Source organism: Giraffa tippelskirchi, chromosome 1 (genome assembly GCF_054371585.1).
Source record: "Giraffa tippelskirchi isolate mGirTip1 chromosome 1, T2T-mGirTip1v1.2.pri, whole genome shotgun sequence".
NCBI classification, from domain to species: domain Eukaryota; kingdom Metazoa; phylum Chordata; class Mammalia; order Artiodactyla; family Giraffidae; genus Giraffa; species Giraffa tippelskirchi.
The window spans coordinates 199,536,882-199,549,563 of record NC_137275.1 but is presented as its reverse complement, the minus strand read 5'-3'; the positions used below and the strand labels follow the sequence as shown (position 1 = coordinate 199,549,563).

General features: G+C 39.9%; 1 protein-coding gene across 4 annotated transcripts in view; it reads left to right on the top strand.

Moving 5' to 3' along the window:
* The first annotated feature begins 1,102 nt into the window (after positions 1-1,102).
* LOC145518543 (uncharacterized) overlaps positions 1,103-12,682 on the top strand; it is a 34,233-nt gene continuing 22,653 nt past the window's right edge. For all 4 annotated transcript variants that reach the window (XM_081523235.1, XM_081523227.1, XM_081523220.1 and 1 more), the window contains exons 1-2: positions 1,103-1,147; positions 3,344-3,394. Coding sequence is in view for 2 of the 4 variants with exons in the window: in XM_081523220.1 (XP_081379346.1) it covers positions 3,380-3,394 (15 nt within the window). In the remaining 2 variants the exon portion in view is untranslated. The remainder of the gene's footprint in view (positions 1,148-3,343; positions 3,395-12,682) is intronic.

Sequence of the window (12,682 nt, the reverse complement as noted above, 5' to 3'; positions counted from 1 at the left end):
ACACCACCCTTATTGGCAGAAAGTGAAGAGGAACTAAAGAGCCTCTTGATGTAGGTGAAAAAGGAGAGTGAAAAAGCTGGCTTAAAAGTCAACACTCAAATAATGAAGATCTTGGCATCCGGTCCCATCACTTCATGACAAATGGATGGGGAAACAATGGAAACAGTGAGAGACTTTATTTTCTTGGGCTCTAAAATCACTGCAGATGGTGACTGTCGCCATGATATTAAAAGATGCTTGCTCCTTGGAAGAAAAGCTATGACCAACCTAGACAGCATATTAAATAGCAGAGACATTACTTTACTGACAAAAGTTGATATACTCAAAGTTATGGTTTTTCCAGTAGTCATGTATGGAGGTGAGTTGGACTATAAAAAAGCTGAGCACCAAAGAATTGATAATTTTGAACTGAGGTGTTGAAGAAGACTCTTGAGAGTCCCTTGGACTGCAAGGAGATAAAACCAGTCAATCATAAAGGAAATTAGTCCTGAATATTCATTGGAAGGACTGATGCTGAAGCTGAAGCTCCAATACTTGGGCCACCTGATGCAGAGAACTGACTCATTTGAAAAGACCCTGATGCTGGGAAAGATTGAAGGTAGGAGGAGAAAGGGAGGACAGAGGATGAGATGGTTGGATGGGTATCACTGACTCAGGGGACATGAGTTTGAGCAAGCTCCTGGAGTTGGTGATGGACAGGGAAGCCTGGCGTGCTGCAGTCCACGGGGTCGCAGGACACAACTGAGTGACTGAACACATATTCAAGTTTCCCAAACTGTCTCCAAATGATTTATGAAAAAACTGCTATTTCAATGGGGAGCCAATAGAGGACCACCCCTCGCATTTGGCTGTTAAGTTAAAATTTAACCTGTTCTCTTCAGAATCCTTGAGATTCTGGACAGGTTTTAAGACACTGCTCTGCTGCTTTCTAAAATACATAAAAGCCTCCAGAGAGACCACAACTGTGGACGCGGAGGTCTATGGGAAATGTAGTCTTGAACCCGTCTGTTCCACCGAGCGGCACTCTGGGAAGAGCATTCTGGGCTTCTACTGCGCGTGTGCAGCCGTAGCCCCGCCTCCTCACTCGTCTTCTCTGAACTCTAGGGGAGCGGTGTCGTAACGTGGGGTTCTGCTCGGAAAGTGAAAGGTGCGCACCCGTGGTGAGAGTGCGAGGGGGCGGGGGGTCAGCTGGGAGGGGTGCCTTTGTGCCTAGGGATGAGAGCGGAAAATCTTTGAAACGCACTCCCACCAACGCTGGTGTACATGCCGGAGCGGGCCCGCAGCCTGGGGAAGGCCAGTAAGGGGTGACCCGGGCGCTCGGGCTCCCAGGGTGCAGGTCGGGTTGGTCCGGTTAAGAACTGGTGCTCAGTCTAGGCGTGGTTGTGTGGGACATTGGACTTGGCCCCGCCTGCAGCCTGACAGGGGAAAAAGTCCATGTCGGCGACAGGAGAGTGAATTTATACCGCTGATGATGGCCGTGGGTCTGCAACGAGAACTCTAGCTCTGGAGGGAGAAGGGCCTGGGTAAATGCCAGGTCTGTCACCTGTAAGCAGGGTTACAGAAGGAACCTGGATAAAAGTCCAGTTTCTTATATGAAAATGATACTAATGATGACTGTTTCATGGCGTTGTTTTGAAACTTAGACCTAAGTCATCCCTTGCAAAGTATTTATACAAGTGCTAGATAATGAGCACTGAGTAAGTTACAGTGCTATTATAGTTGCCAGACACTTTATTCTTTTTCATTGGACAGCTTTATGTAACCTCACAACCTCTTTAACAAAAATGGAGGCTCAGGGTGGTGGAACGATGTGCTCAGGTCATAAGTTAGTGGTGAGGGAATTCAGATTCAAGGGCAGGTGTGCTTTACTTGTAGCCTCAGGCTTTATCTAAATATCACACCAACCTAAAACTGTCATTGTAGCCTTCACAGTCCTTAGCAAAGTGGCCTGCCTCCAATATCCAAAAATATAAGGAACGTGAATGTAGATGGAATCCTACCATGTGTCAGATGTGTTCTGGGAATTCTAGTGTCTCTTCATGTCACTTGGGGCAGACAGAGGTCCCTGGCCCCTTCTGCATTGTCAGGCTGTCTCTCTTTTACGTGATATTATAATGAATTCCAAGAATTAGGCGTTTGCTCCTAAAATGAATTTGCTTCTTAGATCTACATCCCACTTACCTTGAAATAAAGCGATCCTTGTGAGGTTGGAAGCAGGGAGTCTCTGTAAAAGGGAGCCTTACCTGGAAGAGAGCACGCATAAGACTTTAGACCTCACTCCAGAATCTCACAGCAGAGACAGACCGGGCCTAGAAAGGAGTAGATCCTAAATTTACAAGATCAGAAGCTGTTCTTAATGCCCCTGCTCAGAATGAGCCAGTCTTGGTGATGATGCCACCTCCAGAAGCCACCAGACTCTTGACAGTGGGGAGTGTGGGCCATTGTTGAGAAGAGCAAGGTGAGCCGAGGTGGTCCAGAGGCAGGCTACTCAGGAAGAGACATTTTGTTGGAGAGCTTGTGAGGGCAAGGGCTGGGGGTAAGAAATAACCAGCAGAGGGAGGAAACGCTGTCTCTGCTCCCCTTAAATGGCCCCCACTTATTACAGCAGATGCTGTGACACTTGTGACATCCTGACCTCCCAGGATCCCAGAATGATGATATGTGAAGGGCTTTCCAAGGTCATCTAATTTAACTCTCTTGAAAACTTTAAAGATGTTGAGCCTGAAAGGTTCAGTAATTTGTCCAGGGAAACTCAGTTTGTGACAGAATTAGGAGGAGAACAGTGCACTTGATGCTGTCATAGGTTAGTCACCAAAAACATCTTATCAAAAAGACCTTTTAACAAATACATCACAGCTAAAACAATTAAAATTTCTTGCCTTATAGCATCCTATCTAGGCTTTCTGTGGATTGTTTATACCGGGGGTAAATAATATTATTAATAGTAAGAAAAATAGATAAATGATACATACTGAGTATTTTTCTGCTAAGTTAGTTTTAATGAAAGAATAGTGTCTTATTCTTTGGTGTATTTAATTCAACTAATCTGTTGTTTTTATTTATTTGTGTTAGGAGGACCCATGCATTATTTTTAAACAGTTGAGAAAAGTTTACATTCTCTTAGTAAAAAACCGCAGATGTAATCCTCATGGTCATCTCAGAGTCACACAAAGAGAGGTGGTGCCACCTGTATAAGATCCCTTTTATGCCTTTTCAAGGCCCAGAGAAAGATGAAAATAAGGAAGATGATCCCCAATTGGGGTGCTGAGATTTGGGGTGGTGAATCTGGGAGCTATACGATAGGTTAAATCTCATGACACCCATCTTCTTTCTGTCCTCTCAGCTGAACCACAATTCTGTACTCTCCCCAAAGCAGAAAATGAACATAATTCAGGTGAGCACTTTATTATTTCCCCATTCTGCATTGTACTGGATTTATAAGTCTAGAGGCATCCATGTGTTAATGGAAAAGGAAGAATAGAAATAGATCAAGTCATCTTGAGGGATAATATACACTGTCTTACTGTTCACTGTGATGTTTGCTGTCAGCCTTTGATAGGTAAGCTTTGTCAGGGTAAGTAGGTTACTTCCAGGAACCAGGGTGCCAAGATTTTACATTAGTCATGAATGTGTATTAAATTATGTTGATTAAAAAACTTGCCTGAAATCATGGAGACCCAGGTTTGATCCCTGGGTTGAGAAGTTCCCCTGGAGAAGGGAATGGCTACCCACTCCAGTATTGTTCCCTGGAGAATTCCACGGACAGAGTATCCTGGCAGGCTACAGTCCATGGGATTGCAAAGAGTTGGACACGACTGAATAACTACCACACACACACATTTTTGTTTATCTATTGGAGCAAAACTTTATAAATATTGTAAACAGTATAATAGATTTTCTAGTGTACTAAAATCCCTGTGTAGACCTTAATTGCTAATAAGTTTGGTAAGTTGCTTCTTACATGTTTTCCTAGGAGTTTTTGCTAGTACTGTATTTAGGATTTTTATTTTTGTATTCACAAGTTGAATTACACATACTTTCTTGTTTCTGTGTCCAGTTATGGTATCATGGCATGGTCATAGTCTCATGAAAGGAAATGGGACATTTTCCTGCTCCTTTAATAATATTTTAGATGAGAAAATTGTGTTACATGTAGGTTTTGTGAAGCTCACCTATGAATTAGGGCCTTATGAAGACTTTTTGCATGAAGCTTTTGAGTATTTATTGGTCATAAGTCTATGCTGGATTTGTATTTTTTTCTTCCATCATAACATTTTCATAGAAAATTGTTCATTTTTATTTAAATGTATTTTTATGAGCGTGTTGATAGTATTCTCTTAGGATTTCAGAGTATTTGTTTCTCATATCAGTAATTTCCTTTTTGATCAGCTTTAAAATTTTATTTCAGTATAATTGTTGCCAATCAGGAAAGGACAAAGTATGTTCTATTAGGCCCAATGTAAAGCTAAGAATTTCTGTGTCTGAGGGTGTTAGTATTCCGTGCTAGTAGTGAATCTAAATATTGTGATGTAGAAGAACATACACTTGCCTTGTTTGTGATTTTTACCTGTGGATACGTATCTGTCAGCACCATTTGTTGACAAGAATATGCTTTCTCTATTGAATTGCATTAGCACTTCTGAGGGAAATCAACTAGCATCCTACGTATGGATCTGTTTCTGGATTGTTTACTTCTTTTTTTATTTTCTAAATATTTTTATTGAAGTATAGTAGATTTACAATGTTATGTTAATTTCTGCTGCATAACAAATTGACTAAGTTGAATATATATATATATGTGTGTATATATATATTCAGTACATTCTTTTTTATATTCTGTTCCATTATAGTTTATCGCAGGATATAGAATATAGTTCCCTGTGCTACATAGTAAGATCTTGTTGTTTATCCATCATATATATAATAGTTTGCATCTGCTAATCCCAAACTCCAAGTCCTTCCCTCCCCTGCCTCTGCTCCAACTTGGCAACCACAAGTCTACTTTTTATATCTTTGTGGACTCTGTTCACTTCTGATGATCTTAAATCCTTTTGTTAATACCATATTTTCTTGATGAGTGTCTCTTTACACTAACTCTTGAAATCAAATAACCTGTGTCTTCTAACTTTTTTAAAGAGTGTTTTGGAGATTCAAAGTTCTTTGCTTCTCTATAGAAAGTTTTGAAAATCAGCTTGTTGATCTCAGGAAAACCTGCTGAGAGTTTGATTTTGACTGCACTGTCTGTAGAATCTGTAATATAGCTCAATTTGAGGAGAATTGGCATCTTGTTCAAAATGAGTCTTCCAATTCATGAGCACATTATCTCTCTCAGTGGGGGATTCGGAGGGTTTTCTTTTTTTTAAGTTTTTTTGTTGTTGTTGTGGACCACTTTTTTCAAGTCTTTATTAAATTTCTTACAGTATTGCTTCCGTTTTGTGTTTTGTGTTTTGTGTTTTTGGCCATGAGGCATGTGGGGTCTTTGCTCCCTGACCAGAGATCGAACCTACACCCCCTGCATTGAACCGTGAAATCTTAACCACTGAGTCTCCAGGGAAGTCCCGAGGTTTTCATTTTTATTCTTTTGAGCCAAAATCATAGTTCTGACTTACAGTTTTTACAGTTTAAAAGGAAAGTCTGTGTTTTGAAGATAAGACTCTAGTTGTGTAGTAGTGAAAGCAGGAACAATATAGGAGGCTATTTCTGTAATCCTAGCAAGGGATGATGATCATAGGAGAGTTAGTTACAAGAAGTAGTAGGATTCTGGAGGTAACTTAGGTAAGAGCCAACAGTCTAAGAGTGTGTGTTTCTTCTCCACAACCTTACAAATAGAGTATGTCATCAAACTTTTTGCATTTTTACAAATGTGATTAAAAAATGATAACTAAAATTTAGTTTTACAAGCTTTCCTCTTCTGATCAGTGAGGTGGAACTTCTTTTTTGTTTGTAATTCATCTGTATTTCTTTTTTATTGAACTGTTATTTCTTATCCATTTTCCTGTTGATGTGCTAATTTTTAATCAGTATATCGAGCATATTTTATAGCCATTTTTTGGCAATATAAATTGCACAGTTTTCCTAGTTTTTTATATTTTTTCTCTGCTCATGCTTTTCATTTTTATTTTTGTTTTTAACTGTGGTGAATTGTTTTGGCATTTGAAAAATATTTATTGAAATATAGTTGATTTACAGTGTTGTGTTAGTTTCAGGTATATAACAAAATGATTCAGTTATACAAATATACACACACACATATTTGTACACAAACACACACACACGTATATATATATATATATATATACAGTGTATATATTCTTTTTGAGATTCTTTCCCATTAAAGGTTAATACAAGATAATGAGTATAGTTTCCTATGCTATACAGTCAGTCCTTGTTGGTTATCTATTTTATATATAGTGATGTCCATATGTTAATCCCAAACTCCTATTTTATCCCTCCCCCCTTTTTCTGTTTGGTAACCAAAAGTTGTTTTCTGTCTTTGAGTTTATTTCTCTTTTGCAAATAAGTTCATTGGTATCTTTTTAGATTCTACATATAAATGATACCCTGTATTTGCCCCTTTCTCTTTATGATTTACTTCACTTAATATGATAATCTCTGGATTCATCCATGTTTTCGCAAATGGCATAATTTCTTTTTTGTGGCTGAACAGTATTCCATTGTATGTATGTATGTATGTCTGTTTTTGTGTTTATGTATATCTTCTTTATCCATTTTACTGTGGAAGAACATTTAGGTTGTTTCCATGTCTTGGCTATTATAAATCCATTGAGTTCAGTTCAGTCGTTCAGTCGTCCTACTCCTCACGACCCCGTGAATCGCAGCACGCCAGGCCTCCCTGTCCATCACCAGCTCCTGGAGTTCACCCAAACTCATGTCCATTGAGTTGGTGATGCCATCCAACCATCTCATCCTCTGTCATCCTCTTCTCCTCCTGCCCTCAATCTTTCCCAGCATCAGGGTCTTTTCAAATGAGTCAGCTCTTCACATCAGGTTGCCAAAGTACTGGAGTTTCAGTTTCAACGTCAGTCCTTCCAATGAACACCCAGGACTGATCTGCTTTAGAATGGACTGATTTGATCTCCTTGCAGTCCAAGGAACTCTCAAGAGTCTTCTCCAACACCACAGTTCAAAAGCGTCGATTCTTCTGTGCTCAGCTTTCTTTCTAGTCCAACTCTCACATCCATACATAACTACTGGAAAAATCATAGCCTTGACTAGACAGACCTTTGTTGACAAAGTAATGTCTCTGCTTTTTAATATACTGTCTAGGTTGATCATAACTTTCCATCCAAGAAGTAAGCGTCTTTTAATTTCATGGCTGCAATCACCATCTGCAGTGATTTTGGAGCCCCAAAAAATAAAGTCTGACACTGTTTCCACTGTTTCCCATCTATTTGCCATGAAGTGATGGGACCGGATGCCATGATCTTAGTTTTCTGAATGTTGAGATTTAAGCCAACTTTTTCGCTGTCCTCTTTCACTTTCATCAAGAGGCTCTTTAGTTCTTCTTCACTTTCTGCCATAAGGATGGTGTTATCAGCATATCTGAGGTTATTGATATTTCTCCCAGCAGTCTTGATTCCAGCTTGTGTTTCTTCCAGCCCAGCGTTTCTCATGATGTACTCTGCATATAAGTTAAATAAGCAGGGTGACAATATACATCCTTGATGTATTCCTTTTCCTATTTGGAACCAGTCTGTTCCATGTCCAATTCTAACTGTTGCTTCCTGACCTGCATATAGGTTTCTCAAGAGGCAGGTCAGGTGGTCTGGTATTCCCATCTCTTTCAGAATTTTCCACAGTTTATTGTGATCCACACAGTCAAAGGCTTTGGCATAGTCAATAAAGCAGAAATAGATGTTTTTCTGGAACTCTCTTGCTTTTTCGATGATCCAGCGGATGTTGGCAATTTGATCTCTGGTTCCTCTGCCTTTTCTAAAACCAACTTGAACATCTGGAAGTTCATAATTCACGTATTGCTGAAGCCTGGCTTGGAGAATTTTGAGCATTTACTTTACTAGTGTGTGAGATGAGTGCAATTGTGTGGTAGTTTGAGCATTCTTTGGCATTGCCTTTCTTTGGAATTGGAATGAAAACTGTCCTTTTCCAGTCCTGTGGCCACTGCTGAGTCTTCCAAATTTGCTGACATATTGAGTGCAGCACTTTCACAGCATCATCATTTAGGATTTGAAATAGCTCAACTGGAATTCCATCACCTCGACTAGCTTTGTTTGTAGTGATGCTTCCTAAGGCCCACTTAACTTCACATTCCAGGATGTCTGGCTCCAGGTGAGTGATCACACCATCGTGATTATCTGGGTCATGAAGATCGTTTTTGTACAGTTCTTCTGTGTATTTTTGACACCTCTTCTTAATATCTTTTGCTTCTGTTAGGTGCATACTCTTTCTGTCCTTTATCATGCCCATCTTTGCATGAAATATTCCCTTGGTATCTCTAATTTTCTTGAAGAAATTGCTAGTCTTTTCCATTTTATTGTTTCCCTCTATTTCTTTGCATTGTTCACTTAAGAAGGCTTTCTTATCTCTCCTTGCTATTCTTTGAAACTTTGCATTCCCTGGGGTATATCTTTCCCTTTCTCCTTTACTTTTTGCTTCTCTTCTTTTCTCAGCTATTTTAAGGCCTCCTCAGACAACCATTTTGCTTTCTTGCATTTCTTTTCTTTGGGATGGTTTTGGTCACCACTTCCTATGTGCTATGAACCTCCATCCATAGTATGTCAGGCATTTTGTCTATCAAATCTAATCCCTTGAATCTATTTTTCACTTCCACTGTATAATTAAGAGATTTCATTTAGTTCATACCTGAATGGCCTAGTGGTTTTCCCTACTCCCCTTAATTCAAGTCTGAATTTTGCAATAATGAGCTCATGATTTGAGCCATAGTCAGCTCCCAGTCTTGTTTTTCTTGACTGTGTAGAGCTCCATCTTTGGCTGCAAGGAATATAATTAGTCTGATTTAGGTATTGACCATCTATTGATTTCCATATGTAGAGCTGTCTCTTGTGTTGTTGGAAGAGGGTGTTTGCTATGATCAGTGTGTTATCTTGGCAAAACTCTTGTTAGTCTTTGCCCTGCTTCATTATGTACTGTAAGGCCAAACTTGCCTGTTACTCCAGGTGTTTCTTGACTTCCTAGTTTTGCATTCCAATCCCCTATAATGAAAAGGACATCTCTTTTTGGTGTTAGTTCTATAATGTCTTGTAGGTCTTCATAGAACTGTTTGGCTTCAACTTCTTTGGCATTATTTTTTGGGGCGTGGACTTGTATTACTGTGATGTTGAATGGTTTGCTTTGGACTTGAACCTAGATCATTCTGTCGCCTTTGGGATTGCACCCAAGTACTACATTTCAGACTGTTTTGTTGACTATGAGTACTACTCCATTCCTTCTAAGGGATTATTGTCCACAGTAGTGGATGTAATTGTCATCTGAATTAAATTCGCCCATTCCCTTCCTCAAATGTTGATGTTCACTCTTGCCATCTCCTGTTTGACCACATCCACTTTACCTTGATTCATGGACCTGACATTCAGGTTCCTACGCAATATTGTGCTTAACAGCATTGGACTTTACTTTCAGCACCAGATACATCCACAACTGAGCATTGTTTCCACTTTGGCTCAGCCTCTTCATTCTTTCTGGAGCTATTTCTTCACTGTTCTCTAGTATATTGGACATCTACCAACCTGGGGGGCTTATCTTCCAGTTTCATGTCTTTTTGCCATCTCATAGTATTCTGGGGCTCTCAAAACAAGAAAAATGAAGTAGTTTGACATTCCCTTCTCCAGTGGACCTCATTTTGTCAGAACTCTCCACCATGACCCATCTGTCTTGGATGGCCCTGAATGGCACTGCTCATAGTTTCAGTGAGATACATTGAGTTACAAGGCTGTAATTGATGTTATCATTTTGGGTAGTTTTCAGTGATTGTGGTTTTCATTCTGGAGGCCATGGGATTGCAGTTCTTGCTTCTTCTGTCTGCCCTCTGATGGATGAGGATAAGAGGCCTGTGCAAGCTTCCTGATGGGAGGGAATGGCTGTGAGGATAACTGGTTCTTGCTCTGGTAGGCAGGACCCTGCTCAGTAAATCTTTAATCCAATTTTCTGTTCATGGGTGGGGTTGAGGTCCCTCCCTGTAGTTTGGCCTGAGATGGACCCAGCCTGGAGTCTGCATTCTCTATGGTAGTACTAATTCAACCTCCTCCAAGAGGACTTATGCCAACACACTGCACCTGGCAGGACTGCTGCTGCCATTGCCCTTGACCCTGCAGCAGGCCACTGTCAACCTACTCCTCTGCAGGAGACTCCCACACACTCACAGGCAAGTCTGGCTCAGTCTCTCGTTGGGTCACTGCTCCTTTCCCCTGAGTCCTGGTGCACGCAAGGTTTTCTTTGTGCCTTCCAAGAGTCTCTGTTTCCCTAGTCCTCTGGAAATTGTTCCTTAGTCAAATTGTGCTGACCTTCAAAACTGGGGATTCCCGGTCTCTTTGTCAGATCCTCAGATTGGGAAGTCTGATGAGGGGCCTAGAACCTTCAAATTACATTAAGAACTTCTTTGTTATAGTTGTTCTCCAGTTTGTGTATCACCCACCTGGCGGCTCTATGGTAGGGCTCCAGGCTCTATGCTAGGTCTAATGTCAACACATTGCATCTCCTAAGACTGCTGCTGCTAGTGCTCCTGTCCCCACAGCAGGCTGCTGCTGACCCACACCTCCTCAGGAGACCCTGAAACACTCACAGGCAGGTCTGGCTCACTCTCTTGTGGAGGTCACTGCTCCTTTCCCCTGGGTCCTGTTGCGCACAAGATTTTATTTATGTCCTCCAAGAGTCTCTGGCAGGTATGGGGTTTGATTTTAACATGATTGTGCCCCTCCTACCATCTTGTTGTGACTTCTCCTTTGTCCTTGGACGTGGGTTATCTTTTTTTTGGTGGGTTCCAACATCCTTCTGTCAGTGGTTGTTCAGCTGCTAGTTGTGATTTTGATGTTCTCGCTGGAGGAGAAGGGTACACATCTTTCTACTCGGCCATGTCCTGGCTATTGTAAATAATGTTGTACGAACATTGGAGTTTGTGTCATTTTGAATTGTCATGTTTTCATTCTATATGCTCAGTAATGGGGTTGCTAGGTCATATGGTAAATTTATTCCTAGTTGGTTAAGGAATCTTCATGATGGTTCTCCGCAGTGGCTGTACCAATTTACATTCTCATCAGTAGTGCAGGAGGGTTCCCTTTCTCCACATCCTCGCCACCATTTATTGTTGGTAGATTTTTTGATGATGACAATTCTAGTTGGTGTGAGGTGATACCTCATTGTAGTTTTGATTTGCATTTCTCTAGTAATGAGTGACATTAAGCATCTTTTCACGTGTTTATTGTCCATCTCTATGTCTTCTTTGGAGAAATGTCTGTTTAGGTCTTCTCATTTTTTTTTTATTGGATTTTGTTTTTCTTGTATGGAGCTGTTTATGTATTTTGTAGATTAATTGTTTGTCAGTTACTTTGTTTGTAATTATTGTCTCCCATTCTGAGAGTTGTCCTTTCATCTTTACAGTTTCCTTTGCTGTGCAAAAACTTTTAAGTTTAATAAAATTCCATTTGTTTATTTTTGTTTTTATTTCCATTGCTCTAGGAGGGGGTCAAAGAGGATCTTGTTGTGATTTATGTTAAGAAGTGTACTGTCTGTGTTTTCCTCTAAGAGCTGTATATTTTCTGGTCTTACCTTTACGTCCTTAATTCAACTTGAGTTTGTTGTTAGGAAGTGTTCTAATTTCATTCACTTACATGTAGCTGTCCAGTTTTTCCAGCTAAGAGGCTCTCTTTTCTCCATTGTATATTCCTGCCTCCTTTTTCAAAAATAAGGTGCTCATGGGTACATGGGTTTATTTCTGGGGTTTCTATCCTATTCTGTTTAGCTGTATTTTTGTTTTTGTGCCAGTACCATATTGTCTTGATGAATGTAGCTTTCTAATATAGTCTGAAGTCAGTAAGATTGATTCATCTATCTCCATTTTTCTTTCTCACAATTGCTTTGCCTATTCGGGGTCTTTTGGGTTTCCAAACAATGTGTAAAATTTTTTGTTATAGTTCTGGAAAAATTCCATTGGTAATTGGATAGGGATTGCATTGAATATGTAGATGACTTTGGGTAGTATTCTCAAATTTTCACAATATTGATTCTCCTAATCTAAGAGCATGGTATATCTCTCCCGTTTGATCTCTTTCATCAATATCTTATAGTTTTTTGCATACATGTCTTTTAATCTCTTTATTCCTAGATATTTTATTCTTTTTGTTTCAGGGATGAATGGGATTGTTTACTTTCTGATTTCCCTTTTTGATTTTGTATTGTTAGTATAGGATACAAGGGATTTCTGTGAATCATTTGTTATCCTGCAACATTACTGAATTCGTTGATTAGCTCTAGCAATTTTCTAGTGGCATCTTTAGAGTATTATATGTTTAGTATCATGTCATCTGCAGATAGTGAAAGTTTTGCTTCATGTTTTTCAGTCTGGATTCCTTTTATTTCTTTTTCCTTTCTGATCGCCATGGCTAGGACTTCCAAATCTATGTTAAATAATAGTGGTGAGAGAGTCAATTCCTAGGCAGGTTGATAAGACGTCTGGGGTCCCCAAGGAGGA